The sequence below is a fragment of the Athene noctua genome, chromosome 1, assembly GCF_965140245.1.
Source record: "Athene noctua chromosome 1, bAthNoc1.hap1.1, whole genome shotgun sequence".
In the NCBI taxonomy this organism is placed as follows: Eukaryota; Metazoa; Chordata; class Aves; order Strigiformes; family Strigidae; genus Athene; species Athene noctua.
Window position 1 is genome coordinate 103,925,098 of NC_134037.1, and position 16,334 is coordinate 103,941,431.

Sequence of the window (16,334 nt, forward strand, 5' to 3'; positions counted from 1 at the left end):
AACAAAAAAAGAACAAAACAAAAACCCCTTCACCACAGCCACCACTACATTTCTCTCTCTCCTGTAGGGACTCCCTGGTTTTCCCTGAAATCATAAGGAAATAGTGTGCTGTAGTCTTTTAAGAAAAGTTTTCAAAAAATAATCAAAATACATGCATTATTTTTAGCTTTCTATCATTTCATTAAAGGGGTCTTTGGTCCTAAGAGTAAAAACTTTTCATGTAAAATGAACTTTTAGCTGTCATCTAAAGCAGCACGGGGTGTGAGAAGGAGTGGGGGGGCTGGGAAGAGAGGTGGGGGCATTAAACGATTTTCCCCTGTAGAATAAGATCACATCTTTCAGTCCTTTCGAAAACTAAACAGTCTCTAATTTATATGGTTTTAATATATATATTTTTGGTCGTGAGAGGGACTTTGATTTATTCTCAGCAGCCAAACGGCCCGGAGAAAGAAACCCCCAGAGTCTTAATTTAAAAAAAAAAAAAAAAAAAAAAAAAAGGCGGGGTGTGAGAAGGGAGAATGGAAAGAGGGAGAGGGGACGGGGTCTGTCCGGGTGTCGGTGGATGCTCCTCGGTGGGAACCCGCGATGCCGCCCGGCTCGGCGCGGCGCGGCGCGGAGCGGAGGGGAGCGGAGCGCGGCGCGCCGAGCCGAGCCGTGCCGGCGGGGAAGCCTTGCATCACCGCCACGGGCTCTGCTTCCCTCCTCCCTCTCGTTTCGGGGAGGCTATTAATAGCATGACATCAGCCCGGGACTCGCCGCCAGAGTAAATACCAGCGCTGGCCGCTCGGCTATATAAGGGGGGTGATGCAACCGAGGCGAGAGGCAGAGGAGCGGCGAGCGGCGAGCGCTGCGCTCCCGGCGGAGGCAGCGAAGGAGAGCGAACGGCCCCCGGGACGGCCGCGCAGCGGGGCGGGAGCGGGTGCGGGTGCGGGTGCGGAGCCCTTTCCCTCCGGCCGGGCAAGCAGCGGCAGCGGGCGGAAGGTAGGTGAAGCGGGAGGGGAGGCGCCGCGGCTCTCGGTGCCGGCGCGCCGCGGGGCTGCGCTCCGTGGGAGGGTGTCCCGCCACGGAGAGATCCCCTCCGGGGGGGCCGCGGGCAGGGAAAGTTTCGCCGCCGGAGCCGAGTCGGGTGCGGCGCTGCCGCCGCCGCCGCCGCCCGTGAGTCCCGAGAAAGCCCCCGGCCCCGCCGGAGCCCTCGGCCGCCCCCCCGGCGCGGCTCCCCGCTCCCGGCGCTGACCCGGGGGGGAGCCCCCCCTGCCCGGGCCGCCGCCAGATGTGGGCGCCGGGAGAGAGCCCGCCGAGCCCCGGCTCTCCCCGGGCCGGCAGCGCCGCTCGGCACCGCGCGGTGGCGGCCTCGGCGGAGGGACGGGACGGGACGGGACGGGACGGGACGGCCCCGGCGGGGATGCCGGAGCGCGGCCGGGCGGCGGCGGCCCCGCCGCCCCGGAGGGTCCGCAGGGGCGGAGGAGCCGGAGCGGGCCCGGACGGGCCGTCGCTCACCCCGCGCCGCCGCGCGTAGATAGAGCCGTGGAGACCTATCCTCGGTACATCAACGGAGCGGGGACTCCGGGTGCGAGCCAGGGGCGCGCACTTTCCTTTCTGTCCCCGTGTCTTGACACGAAGGAGATCAGTTGCTAAACTGTTGCCTAATCAAGTCAGGCGTGACACAACAGCAAACTTGTTTCGGAGAACGAGTTTCCTGTTGGAAATCGATTTTCATCCTAGTAACAGCATTTGAGGGGCTGGAAGGCAGCACAAAATGGTTCGGGAATGATGTGGGATGTCAGAAAGCTTAAGGTCAACCAGCGTGCACAGAGGTTGTGAACTGTAATTGCTCTTAATGCTGTTTAAGATTAACCTCAATGGTTATTGGGGTTTATTGCATCAGCACCAGAGGAAAAGGAATTCATATGAAGAAATAAAACCAAGAGGCACAGTCAGCCGTCTGCAGTTCAGCAAACAAGACAAGACTGAAAGCAGTCACTTTTAACATTAATATTAAACAAGAAAACCCTTAAATAATAGAAATGCACAGCTAGGAAGTATATGTCCTGAGTTTAAAATATTGGCAGATGAGAGGTAAGAGTTCACTGCAGATAGAAAGAATCATCAGCAAAAGAACAAACAAAAAGTAAGGGGAGAAGGAATTAATACATTTGTTTGAATCTACCTGAATTGGGAGGGTACCATTAATAGAAAATCTATTCTCTCTGGAGAATTCCAAAACTGAGGATCGAGTATAATGAAGTACTAACTCACACTGGGAATAAGCTGTGCCCTTACCGTGCAGGTCTGTGAAATGTTCAGCACCTTCAAAATGTCAGTAACTTCAGAACTGCTCGAGGCAGCCTGGACCCCAGGTCTGTGTGCATGGTCTGACAAAGTAAACAGAGATCGTATCAGAAAGGCCCAGATGTAATCACGCTTTAAAGCTTGATACTCTTATTCATACTGTTTCCCCAGCCTTTACAAAACCAGAGGAGATAGTGCTCTTGATGGCTTATAGACAGAGGTACAATTTGTACAAAAACTGGGAAAAGGGAAGGGCAACTTGTTGCATTTTTTAAAATAATAAAAATCAAATTTTCCTTCTTGTAAAACATTTCTAAAAACAGATTTGTTCCTCAGAAATTGGAAAACATCTACCACATTGTTATGAAAAGGGAATCTATTTAGCTTACCAAGTAGCTTTGACATAAGGCTGATTTTTTTCTGTTATTTGTATCATGGTGGTTCCTAACAATCCCAGTGGTAGACTGGAAGCCTACCCTACTAGGCACTGCCCAGAAGCCAGAGCGAGCCCCAGGAAAGCAAACCGGTGGCAAACAGCTCTGCAAAATGGGACTTGGCTCACGGCAGAAATCCCTACACAAGCCTCAGCTCCCTGGTAGGCCCTCCCTTCCCTAAAGTCTGAGTAAATAGAGATGCCTTTCAGGATGTCTGGAAGGTCAGTTCAGGCAGGAGAGCAGCAAGTTTCTATGGTCAAGGACACTTCCCCCTCCGTGCTTCCCCTCCCTGTGGGCAGCCTACCACTCCTTCTTTTGAAACCAGTAGCAGATGTATGAAAGTACCTGAAGACTTTATAGTAGGGTTTTGGTGGTGCTTGTAGTACACTTAGCACTGACTAGTAGAAATACACAATTAATGCAATTTCTCAGGCACGAACATTCTTGGTTTCCTCTGGTGCCGCTGCTGACCTTAATTAAAAGTTCACCTAAACTAAAAAATAATTGAATAAACCACCAGAGCTCAAAAATAATTAGCCCAATTAATTATTTTGTAGTCTGGAGAAACAATTTTACTGTTAATTTAAGACTCCTGGTTTGATCGAATTACACAGAATTAACTTTGTTGAATGAAGCCATCACCGGCAGCCAAGGAGACCCGTTCAGTGAAAATCACTGAAGGGTCCCTAGCAATGAGGGGTTCAGTTCTTCTGGAGTTAGTCTGTCTAAATGAGTTGAATGGCTGAATGTTGCTAAATGGTAAATAATGCTGGGAGGACTTCAGCTGAAAATTACAGGGCTGTTTTTGACTTGTTGGAAAAGAGTAACTGCTAGCTTTCTGAGATTATAGGATTAAACTGTATCAGTACTTTAAATGTGACTCATGAGCAGGGGCTTTCTGAATAGAATTACATAAATTTCCCAAGGTCTTTCTGAATAACAAATTGTTCCAAATAATTTCCTCATCTTTAATAACTACGGGTGAAATCCTGGCCCCATTGAGGTCGACAGAAAAAGTCCTCTTCATTTCAGTGGATTTAGGATTTCAACCCCAGACTCTGGGAAATGTTCAGTTTTTCTGTGGTGACTGAGTGAGGAAGAAGTGAGGAACACTCTGTAGCTGGACATGGTATGTTCTACCAACTGGCCATTCACGTCCTCAGATTTTTATATTTACCTCACTTAGCGATGAACTAGATTCTATTCTCATTTGCACCAGTGTGGATTTACAGTGTATTTTTAGATATCCCTGAGCAAAATCTATCTTCTTGTCAAGGCACGTGACCCCAGACATTTCTTGCTGGGTTACAGAAGTAGTGTACGGGGAACGGTGCAATTCTGGGTTGACCATGCGGACATTTAACTTACCCACAGGCAACTCTTTACTTACCTGCACTAAGTTAATTACAGTTGACTTTGCTATAATTATTACAGTTCTAATCAAGAGTAGATAACACATACTGTAATTACCCATACAGCTATAAAAAAACGCCCAAGAACCTACACAACAAAGAAAGCTGGAAAACTAATGTGGTAAAATCCAATTTAACACGTCACTTTACGAATAAAGGAGGTAATACAATCTGTTTTCTTATGGATTTGCAACTTCTGTCCCTTGGACTACCCACAGAAAGTGCTCAGCTTTCTTCCAGACCCCTTATCTGACGTTCTCTGGGTGAGAGATGGTTTGTGTTGTACAGAGCTGTGTGCACCAGCTAGCTAGGTTGCCCATGATGTTGGATGGCTGAGTGCTGAGTTTTGCCTCTTTTTCCCTCAGTGGGGTTTTCACAAAGTACACAGGGGGCCTCTCTCCCTCTCAAACTGGCTAAAAAAAAAATTAATAAGAATGACTAAAAAGAGGAAAGTGGAGAGCACTGTTGGGTTTTCTTCAGAAAACTACTAGAAATTAGGTTCTTCCATGGGTGTCCATTTGCATAATTCCCCTGAAGTCTCTTCAGTCACACTATTTTATATCAGCAGAAGATGTGACCATAAATATTTAAGAATTTCAAACCTCTTCTTGAGGGCACATGAGGACAGTTTCGTATTTTACAAGAGCACAAACTGCTTCATGTTTTTCGTGACTCAATCTCTCCAACTCAGCCTGTGCTTTGAAGCCCCAGAGCATGTATAGACTTTTACTTTTTGCCAGCTCTTATTGTCAACCATTTTCCAGGGGTTTATAACCAAATCTACAACTCCGTGTAAAACTGAGCATGACAATTTTGCGACAGATCCTGTCTTGGTTAGCAAACTTCAGCTTCTAATAGAACTCATTGAACTTTGCCTAAATGTAGCTGAGATCAAGGTACGCTGTCCATTTGAAGCTGCAATCTGTGGTGGTATAGCTCTGAGGATGGGGACACCCTTCTGTGCTTAAAAAAAAAATTAAAAAAAAATTCTTTGTTTTCTGATTTTTGTTCCTTATTTTCTTTCTCTTCCTATTCACTCAGTTCTCATGTGCCACACAATACCAGTTTAAAACTTCAGAGTATACATACATACACATAATTTTTTTCAATATTCAGTTTCAGAAAGACCTAGAAATTGTGTGATGTGCTAATTCTATTACTATTTTTAAAAGCTAACTTTAAATTAACATGAAGTAGAAGTCTTTACTAGTGACTAGATTCTTAACTGCTTGTCTCTAGTGAGAGACTGGGGTAGATGGGGAACGGGGACTGAAGAAATGCAAGAAAGAAAATATTATTCATGGTATTAAATAGGAGATATTATTTGCCTTTCTAAAGTTATTGAAAAACTATTATTATTATCTCTTTTTACCTTCCAGCAAAATGATGGTCCAACACTCAGGCCAGGTGTCTGCATTGGAAGTCAGCGCCTCCGCAATTGTTCCCACTTTGTCCCCTGCAGGGTCACTGGGGTTTGATGATTTCACAAATTTGACCCCACTGGTGAAAGAGGAACTGAGGTTCGCCATTCAGAATAAGCGTCAGTCGCACAGGATGTCTTCTACATTGGACACGGTGACAGTTTCTGAAAGGCCAATTGAAACATCAATCATGAAAACAGAGGTATGGCTCTTTAAATAGCATTTCAGTGTGAATGATTAATTCTCTAACAAAGTTTCACCACAAGACCAGTAATTATATCAGCTACAGACAACCCTCTCCACCGTACTTCATCCTTTTAAGCCTGCTGCTTGGCTTTCTGTTAAGTGCTTCTGGGAAACCCTCCAGTATTTCTCATTTCCATTGAGGCCTATAGTTGGATATTTTGTTTTTGATTATGGACTAAGGACTATGTTTTACAGTGATTAGACCAAGTGCTAATCTGGTTTCCCTGCCTACATGTGGCTGAACTTGGAATAAGTCACTGCCGAAGTTTTATTTCACTGAGGACAGTCCAGTAGGACCCACATGGGCTAGACTAAGATAGACACAGCCATGTTATATCCATGCTAGGTTTTACTTTAAGATAATTGTCTAATTGGGAAAAATATTTCTCTTATAAAATGAAGAAATAGGTTAAGTTAGGGAAATAGCTACACCTTCATCCGAGTCTCCACAGGAAACAAACCAAAGCTTGAAGGAGTGTGTTAATATCGCCTTTTTAGTGCTGCCCTTAGTTCGCTGCACTCTCGCTGCCTCATTCATGACACATGCTCCCCTCTGCGCCCCATGCCCCTTGTTCCTCTTCTTCCTTGGGCAATGGAGGAGAGATGGAGGTGTAGGAGTCAGCCTGAAGAGACACTTGACAAGTTTTTTGAGTACCATTGATTTAAAATGAGCCATCCTATGGATTACATCCATCCAAACTCCAGTCAGGTATTTGACAATTCTAATGGAGTTACTACCATTTTACTGTATGGCAAGCCAGATCAGAATCACATTCTTATGTAACTCATGATGTGAGCACTGACAACACTATCCGTGTTGCCTTTAAAAATGCAGAAGTTATCAAAATGCAAGTTGCATATTTACACCATCTTATGGATTGTGTGTATCTGTTTTTATGGGGCAGTTTTCTCCTGAAGAGGATGAAAGAAAAAAGCGAAGAAGGGAAAGGAATAAAATTGCTGCTGCAAAGTGCCGAAACAAAAAGAAGGAAAAAACAGAATGTTTGCAAAAAGTAAGTGACTGGCTTGAATTGTTCTTGCTCTGTCATCCTGCCAGGATCCAAACAGATAGCATGGGGTACAGTCATAGCAGGAAACACAGAAAGGTGTTACCCAAAACTCTGTAAACCCTTCAAAACATTAGTTATTAAAAAAAACCCAAACAAACAAAACCATGCTATATATTAAAACCAAACCTGGTTAAAACTGCAACAAGTGAAAGCATGGTAGGAGTGAAAAGAAGTTGCTGTTTCAGTGACCGATCTTGTCTGTGGGGATAACATTAATTTGAATGTGTACACTGAACACAAAAAGAAGTAAAATCTCATTTCTTGTCATATTGATTGTGGAGACCAAGAGCCTGCAAACACCGACAATTTCTGACTTCTTTACCGAATGAGTAGCATACTAACCCCTGAATTCTCTGTCCTAAGACCCCAGTTGTGTCTTCACTTTCTCTGCCATGATACACAACTATATTACACCAGCATCAGGCCTGCCTTTATTCCTATATAGGGAAAAAATCTGTGTCCTTACTTTGTTAGCTTCACATGGGTTTACAGATGTGTGACATGATGTTCCAGGGAGTTAATAAGAAGCATAGATAATTTTGTGTCAATTTTTGACCCTGAAAGTTCAGAATAATTTTGCAGAAAATAGCAGTAATGCTTCGGATACCTCTCATTCTAAGTGAATACGTGTCTGAATTTGGCTTTTCAATGTCCATTACACTTCTCTAAAGGCCAAAGAAGGTTGCAGTCAATCTGATTTTTAGGCTTATCGACGGGTGGATGTATACTATTATCATTACAGGATGCTAAGAACATGCAATTTCTTTCTCTGCTAGCCATATACTTTCCCACCAATAAGAGACTCCAACTATTAGATAAACATTGCAATTAACTGTTTGAACTCCTCCGTCTAATAGTTGTGTCTGTCCTTTGTGACTAGGAATCAGAAAAGCTGGAAACTATCAATGCAGAATTAAAAGCCCAGATCGAAGAGCTAAAGAATGAGAAGCAGCATTTGATATACATGCTAAATCTTCACAGGCCCACTTGTATAGTTCGGGCACAAAACGGAAGGACACCTGAAGATGAAAGGAATCTTTTTATTCAGCAGATCAAAGAAGGCACATTACAAGGTTAAGTGATATGGCAAACATGGAAATATTTACAGTGTTTTTAACAACTACCAGAATCCATGGAGGATGTGACATAATGTGTAGGATTCTATTAGTCAAGAGTCTTTAGGAAGGGCAGATTGCTTTCTTGAGTGGAAAGAATCATTTTGGCTTGACAGCAATTCTTCCTCTTGGAAGATCTGGTCTCAATCAAATTGAAGAGTCTTCTGCCTCCAATATAGGTTTTGCACCTGTCATACTTGCTGTTCCTAGGAGCTACAGACAACAGCTTCAGAAGTTTTAGCTCTCTGCTAGTATACAGTATCTGCACCCACAACGTTTGTGCTAGAACACTATGACTTCTGATGATGCACATGGTACAGACAGCTGTGCTGGATGGACACTACTTCTCCTTGTTGCTGGTAGGGAAAGCAGACTGAGAGTGTTTTTAAAGTTTCGAAGTTTCCAGGAGGATGGTTTCTGGCAGAATGTACTGATACGTAATGTTGCATTCTAACCTAACACACACACACAAACACACACAAAAAGCCTTTAGTTCCAACTAAGCTTTGTCATTTTTTTCACAACACTTCTGTGGGTTTTTTCTATGACTCATCTCAGAGACTGAATTTGAAGAGCCTAGTAGGTGTGACAAAGAAATGTTTCTTGCAAAATGTCCATGTAGCTAAGCTTGTATTTTATGAGCTGGAACCCCACCTACTATCCTTTGGGGACTACAATTTTTCCTTGAATTGCTGAAGAGCAGCTTGTACCACCACTCGATGACTCTGTGAATTGGACCCACTGGAAAGAGGAAATTAACTATGGAGGGATATAGATACAGGTTTTGCCTGAGTAAAGAACTGCAGGACTGAATCCCAGGCTCATGAATCATGAAAAGGTTTGGGGTTTTTTTTAAAAATAAATAATCTGGGATCTAATCCTACAAGCCTTGATTCATGCTATTAACCCTCACTCACAGAAGAGGTTCCCTGGAGTTCAGTGGGTCTGCTTATGCAGATAGCTCTTATAGGCATGAGAGTTTGACAAAGCTTTTTCCATCCTGGTCAGGATTACTTCCTTTTGCCAAGTGATTCAGAGGAAAAAAATTATGATTCCAGCTACTTTTGTTTTACATTTGAGTGGCAAATACAGTCAATCAAAAGTGTTACTTAGAATCTAAAGGAGGCAAGAGTTTTGATGTAGTGGATTATTGGTTTTATTTTTTTATTAAATACTAACCTTAGATGTTTTTGAATTGGTAGAAGAGCTGCTGGACAAAACAGTTGGAGCTATGAGTGTTTAAATTCTGATGTTTCTGTGAAATTCTCAGATTGTTTAATCCTATAAAATATATCCTTACAATTTTTTGTAAAAGAAAACATTAACCTTATTTATCACTAATATCGTAATGAGTAGAGTTAATAAATACTGCGAGTAAGATAAAACTGAAAACACAGGTGTTGTGCTGTCTTTTTACTTTTATCTCTTGGTGTTTAATATTATATATTCCTAAACTTCACCAGTTGTATTTGAGATACCACTATTGAAAACACTTACCTTTCATCTTTTCCACAGATGAGGTACTGAGTATCTTGAACAATTGGGTGCAGACTTTATAGCTTCCAAAATTCTGTACCTCCATCGGTGGTGTCTAGCTGTTCAATATCACAATTTAAACGAAGCAGACAGTAAGAATGAAGCGTCCAGTACATAATATTTTACACCAGTTATGCAGTGTTGAAATGGTGGTTTTGTTCTAAAGGCTAAACTTAAAGATACCTCAGCCATAAGCTTCTTACCCTACAAGTCCTGGATGAGTCTATCAGATATCATACGTGATCCTTATATGATCATTATATTCTGCAACAGAACTTCTTAGTACATTTTCCTAAGATCTGGATATATTGTAATGTCCTATATCATGTTTTAAAGATATGTACTTCATGCATCTGAAAAGTGAATGTATTACAAAGATGACATGCTAGGTCCGATTCTGTCCTGAGAATCCGTTATCTTTCTGTATGTTGGAAGGAGCTTCCATTGATTTCAGTGAGAGTTTTATTCATGTCTGTAGGCAGAATATGGAACCTCTGCTGCAACTTCTCTGGCTTAGAGGGCAAGTTCCATGGGGAATTGGGCCAGCTATTTATTAGACAACAGATATACATGAAGTGTGTTACAATAAACTTGTTAAATGCTGTTCATTGATATTTGACTTCTGTAATGTGGAAATACAAAACCAAGGCATCATCCCGGTATCATACACCTTGGCTTTGCCTTTTGCGCATCAAATACCAGCAAAGCTGTTTGCCTCCTATACTGTTATAAAATGTTACCACAGAGACTAGCATATAATGACAGAACTCATGTGTCTCCCTTAGGGAATTTGTATGGTTGCTTTTAACCATATCACTGGTGACGCAGGCGTCATGCTTTTGTTGCTTGATGTTATTTACTTAGCATGCCAAATGTTAATATGGTACCACTCCTATTGTCAGAAGATAATCTATTTTTATTTCTTTATATGTGCAGTCATAGCTGCTTTCTACTGCTTTTGTATGTGTGTGTGTGCATGCGTGCTCCTGCACGCTACTCTAGAAATTATGGTCCTCAAGTTCATTTGACTGTGCCCAGGAAAACAGTGTTTAAACAGCTAGACAGGAGTAGTATGTTGCATGAGTTTTCTAAAAATATACTTTATTCAGGAGAACCCTTAAAATGCGTTAAAAGCAGTTTGTTTTCTATTCTCAAGTTTGTTTTGATACTTTAATAAAAAAGAATTAATATATATTTATTCACGTGTCATTTAATTCATTCTAAGTTTCAAGGTCCAGGAGCAAGTTCATTTTCTTAAAACAACACAGAGATATTAAAAAGCAAACATGTTTTACAGGTTTGCAACAATAAGTGTCTTTTAAAGTGGAATTGTTACTGTTCACTGCTTGTCAAGGGATAAACAAAGTTTTGTTACTACAAGGTTGATCATGAATTCCAGGCTAATTTCTTATTTGTGGCCTAGGGCTTAGATTAAAGGACTGGAAATTAGAACTCCTGAACCTTTCCTAACCTTGCAACCGACCAGCTGATAGTTATTTCAGCTTTCTGATTACCTAATGGGTTTAATGCTTTTGCTGCTGTGAAGCCTTAATATTTATAGATTGCTTTCTATGGTTACATGGAGAGAAGTATAGCATGATTAGGGCTTTGGTTTTTTTCTCTGTGTGTCAGTGTGTGTGCATGTGTTTGTGCGGGTGTGTGCGTGGAGAAGCATGAGGAAAGATGAACAAAATGTTCTATCCTGCCTTTCCAAAACTAAGTATCTACACCCAGACAGAAGCCCCTGTGTTTTGACAGCCGGTAATGTGGATGAAAACTTTTGGCTTCAATCCTTTGCAAGCAGTCATAACTTCTACTACGGGGGTCAGATGGAAGTCTAGGATCTCCAGGGACCAGGAAATCCATTGCGCTATTGCAAAATCTTGTTAAAAATATCAGCTGGAAGGAAGATCTAGGCTACTATGAGCTTGGCAGTGTTGAATGCTTACTTTCCTTATTGGTACATCCATTTACAGATGTGCAGTCCCAATACATATATTCACCCTCTCATGCATTCTCCTCTAGATTTTATAGAATTTTACTTTTGAATATCTGACTCACTTCTAATTTGGTAAATTTATAAATCGTCTGTCTGGCCTGTTTTAGAAAACCTTATCAACAGAATTAGGGCTATGAATTCCTGAACTGACATTTTATCTTATTTTCATTAAATGGTATGAGTTGAAACCATGAAACCACCATTGCTCTCTATGACATAGTCGTAATAGCATAATTGATATTCCTTGAACAAAATAATATGTTGTATTTTCTCTTAGGTCTTCTTTTAGATGCTAAATCTGTGTGTGTGCAGGCTCATGCAGACCTTAAATCATGCTGAGCTTTACACTGTTCATGACTAAGGAGCATCTTGTAATTTTTTTTTCTATCTCTTCCCTTGATGTAAATGAATAAATAGCAATATTGAAGGTACGTAGAGCCAATTATTTATGTTAGGCTTGAAACATTTAATGAAACTGAACGGTAACAAATTTAAATTTACATTAACTTTTCCACCTGGGCCCATTAGAATTTGAAGTTATTGATTAAGGGGATAGTTTTAAAATCACTGATTCTTTGTTCTGCAAAAGAAACTAGATGATTTATGGGTAATGAAAATAAAACAATACAATTGTTTGGTAGTAGCAAAAGAGTTTTGAAAACAAAGTCCCCTTCACCTTAAAAGATTCTTGAATCCAGAATGACAACTGTATCTCACATCCATTTTTCTTAGGCTTTTTTTTTTCCCCTTCAGCGCAATATTGGACTATGTACAAGTCTCACCCACGCTGGCCACTGCCATGTTTCTATGTTTGCCCAGTGCCCCCAACTGGAGACCCTGAGAATCACATGATTAAAATGTGCAAGAATATGAATTTACATAAGTACTTAGTAATATTCTTCATTTTTTTGTAATGCCACCGATATAATATTTTCATTTATATAGTAGACATAATTCCTTTTTAAGATAAAGAGGGATAATATTATTTTAAAATCCTGTTATCGAAAGTTCATTTCCTTAGTAGACACTGAGTCAGAAGTGCTGACTTTAGTGATAAAAATAGTTATTTACTAATTTTCAGTACTATTAGATCTTCAAATCCATCACAGTTAAAAGACAATACACTGGAGTTTATTCTTGCTACAGCATCAGTTCTGGCTGTATATCTTTACTATTGCTGATGGTGATGCATGAACCAAAAAACCAAACAAATTCTAAGAATTTTCAGACCTCAAGCTAAGTGTACTAGAGCTGACATTCAGAAAAATTATTAGAATTGTGAAATTAATAAATAGAAAATGGAAATAAACTGAGAGTTGAAGCTGGAATCCTTTTTTTCTGCTTTTGAGAATTTAGCAACTTCCTATCTGTAGGCTCTGCCAAAAGAACTGGTGCACCAACATGCCCACTCAGACAGTGGGTATGCCCACACAGCAAATAGTAGTGTGGCATAGCAATACTTTTATATAAACTAGCTTAGTACTGGGAACATCCCAGTGATGACAGCAAGAAACGCAGCACAGGCTAATTGATGCCACTGAGAGGATGAGCTCTCCGTGCAGCCAGAGGACAGGCTGCTACTGGCATCTGAGGTAGCTCATTTAAAGCCAGCTCGGGTATCGTTCAGCTCCTCAGGTTAGCATATGTCATGTAGCTGCCTGTTGAGTAGCTGCCTGCATTCCCAACTAAACAGCTCCACCAGTTCAGACCAAAGGTCCACCCAACCCAGTTTTCTTTCTACAGCAGTGATCAAAAGCAGCTGTCCAAGGAAAGAGAAGAACAGTGCAAGAATTCTTCCTCTGGGTGCTTTCCCACACTATGACTATTTTCAGTTCGTGAGTCACACAAGTTTGACATGATTCCTTTAGGTAGTAGCCTTCCATAGATCTTTCTCTCAAGTATTTGACCGATTTCTCATCCACAGCACCAGCATCTGCAGTAACTTTTGGTGCTAGCTTCCATAAGGCTATCAACACTTGGAAGAAGAAAACGTTTCCTTTTCTTTTGACCCCGTTCCCTGTAACTCTACTTGACAAACCCCATTCTTGAATCGGAAGAGTGAACACCTATCCATCTGCTCCATGCCACATTTTATACTTTTTTGTGTTGTTTCTTTCTCAGAATAGAGTCCCAGCCTATCCAGATGCTTTTTTTTTGGTTGGTTGGTTGGTTGCCGTTTTACATCTTTGATCATTCCTATTACTAACAAGTTTTTCTCAGAAAACTGTGGCTTTTCCAGTAGTTCAAGATCAGGGGATCATAACTGCACACAGTATTCAAGGTGTGGTCAAACCATGGGTTAATATAGCGGGATCTTGATGTTCACTGTCCCTTTCCTAATAATTCCAGAAATTAGGTTTGCATTTTTGATGACTACCAAGCATTAAGTCTGATGAAATGCAACTATCTATCAAAACCCCAAAATCTCCCTCCTGAGTAGTAATGGTAAACTCAAGCCCAATGTTTCATATATGATGCCAGCATCGATTTTTCCTATATATGCATTACCCTGTGCTTACTTGCATTGAATTTTATCTGCCATTTTAATTTCCAAACTGTAAATATAAAGTGTTCCTGCAAATCTTAAACTGTCCTTCTCCTTCCTATCCAAAGTTGTACCATCATCAACTTTGTCACTACACTGCTCACCCTCTTAGCAGATTATTTATTAAAATGTTGAGCTGTGCATGTCCCAGTACAGGTTCCTGGGGAACTCCACTGGATGACCTGCCCCCACTATGAGAGTTCATAATTTACTCCTACTCTATTTTTTTCCTACCTTTTAATCAAGTCTTTATGCATGCATATGCATTTTCTCTATTCACAGCTATTCTGTTTCTTCAAAAAATCTTTGGTGAGGGAATTTACTGAAATCACTTTAGAAGTCTCCATAAACTACATCTACTGAATCTCCCTGATCCACACATTTGTCAACTCAGACAGATGTGTCTGTAAGCCTAATTTCATTTTACAAAAGACATGTTGACTCTCTTCGAGTGAACTGTATTATTTATCTAGGTACCTACTGATTCATAGTTCCTTTATCTTAATTTCCATTAACTTGCCTGTCAGATTATAGGCCTATAGTTCCTTGGATTCTCCTGGAACATTTTGGAAAGGTTGGTTACATATTTGTCACACTCCAGTCCTCAGATACCAAGGAAGATAAAGTCAGAGTGACAGTGGGAAAGTTATACACTATTTTTAGTATTTCAGCAATTTTCTCTTTTCGTTTTCTTCGAGCTTTTCAGTGAAAACTCAGTTGGTTAGTGCTGATTCTTCTCTAAAACTTCCACCCATAGTCACTTCAGTTTCAGACAGATCCTCTGCTGGTTTACTTCCCTTTGCCCTGAAGAGGGTCTGGCTGGGGAATGACCTCTATTTCTTCAGCTTCTCAGCTCTCCGAGTGTTCCCTTTGTACCCTGATCATCGGTTGGAGCTAGACTCTCTAACAGGCTAATTATTACTAATATATCTGAAGGATGATTTAGTATTTATTTCAGTTCCTTTAGCCACTCTATTCCCTCAGCTTGCCTCTGATGGGTTTCTTCTGCCCTAAGTGCCATCTCCTGAATGTCCCCTACAACATCACATTTGAAACTTTTAGAGTTTGTCAGCTACTTCAAGCTTTTCTGTGGCATTAAGGAGTTGTAACACAGGTACACATCTAATTGCCAGATTTTAATCCCTGCCATGTTTTGTGACTTAAACATACAAATCACTCAACACCTCAGTTTCACCATCTGATAGACAGGGATAACAACTGATACTTTCCTTTCTAAGCATTTTGACATGAAAGGAAAAGCATAATGATTTTTTTCTCAATTATAAAGTAGTACAGTATTAGAAATTATCTAACAAGTCTTCTTTTGAGGGTTTATCTCAATTAAAAAACTATAGCAGTGCCATTCTTTCATTCCAAGAAAAACAAAATGCCTTACTTTTGAAGACTGAGGCTTAGTGGATCTTCACAAGACTTGTTCAAAACTGTGCTGAGTCACTAGAAAGTTACTGAACAAAAAGGTAAATTGTATTGCCATTTGATTACCACTTACATTCAAGTAAAATCATCCAAAACACCTGTAATACATGGCAGTCTACTCAAATCTACACTTAGAGTACACTTAGCTTTGAGTTTTGTTGGGGTTTTTTATGTGTGTTTTTGTTTGGGTTTTTTTGTTTGAGTTTGGGTTTTGGGGGGTCTTTGTTTTGTTTGTTTGTTTTGCACTTTTTGCCTTTAATAGCAACAGTGACACCATGGGTGTAAACAATCCATGAATCAAATACACATTAAAAGATTAAAAAATCCTTTGAAGAAAACAAATATAACTTAAGTTACCTAAGTTACAGTAGAGTTACAAGCATTTTTGAACTTAAGCAGAAAAGATAGCATTTGGCAAATTTACCTGACTCCAAAGGATTTCTTTTATATGCAGAATTAGCCCCATGTAGAACTAGAATAGCTCTGAGTTTTCCTGGACACCTAGATGACACACTTTCCTGTGACAGAACATGTGTACCCTAGATGCCTTTATCCAAACAGCTACTGCAGTCAAAATCCTCAATCCATTGACAGTTGCTTGCTTAAGAATTGAGATCAGAACAAGAGAACTTAGTTGGGAAAAACTGTAATAGTTGGGAAACACAGCAGTCCCTCCGCTGAATGGCGTGCAGCTACCTTTCATCGGCTGTAACAGGGATCCTTTCTCGCCTGGCTTGGATAAGCATGGGCCTCTGATGCTGGCATGGTGGGAACTTCCCCTCTTGTTTTAACCTACTACAACTATCGAAACTGAATCATACAGGGCTTGT

At 41.0% G+C, this 16,334-nt stretch overlaps 1 protein-coding gene across 1 annotated transcript; it reads left to right on the forward strand.

The window, feature by feature from the left end:
* Nucleotides 1-836: 836 nt before the first annotated feature.
* ATF3 (activating transcription factor 3) lies at nt 837-10,715 on the forward strand. The gene is made up of 4 exons (XM_074897178.1): nt 837-981; nt 5,515-5,758; nt 6,708-6,815; nt 7,753-10,715. Exons 2-4 carry the CDS (start codon nt 5,519-5,521, stop codon nt 7,948-7,950), a joined length of 546 nt encoding a protein of 181 aa, XP_074753279.1. The 5' UTR covers nt 837-981; nt 5,515-5,518; the 3' UTR covers nt 7,951-10,715.
* Nucleotides 10,716-16,334: the final 5,619 nt, after the last annotated feature.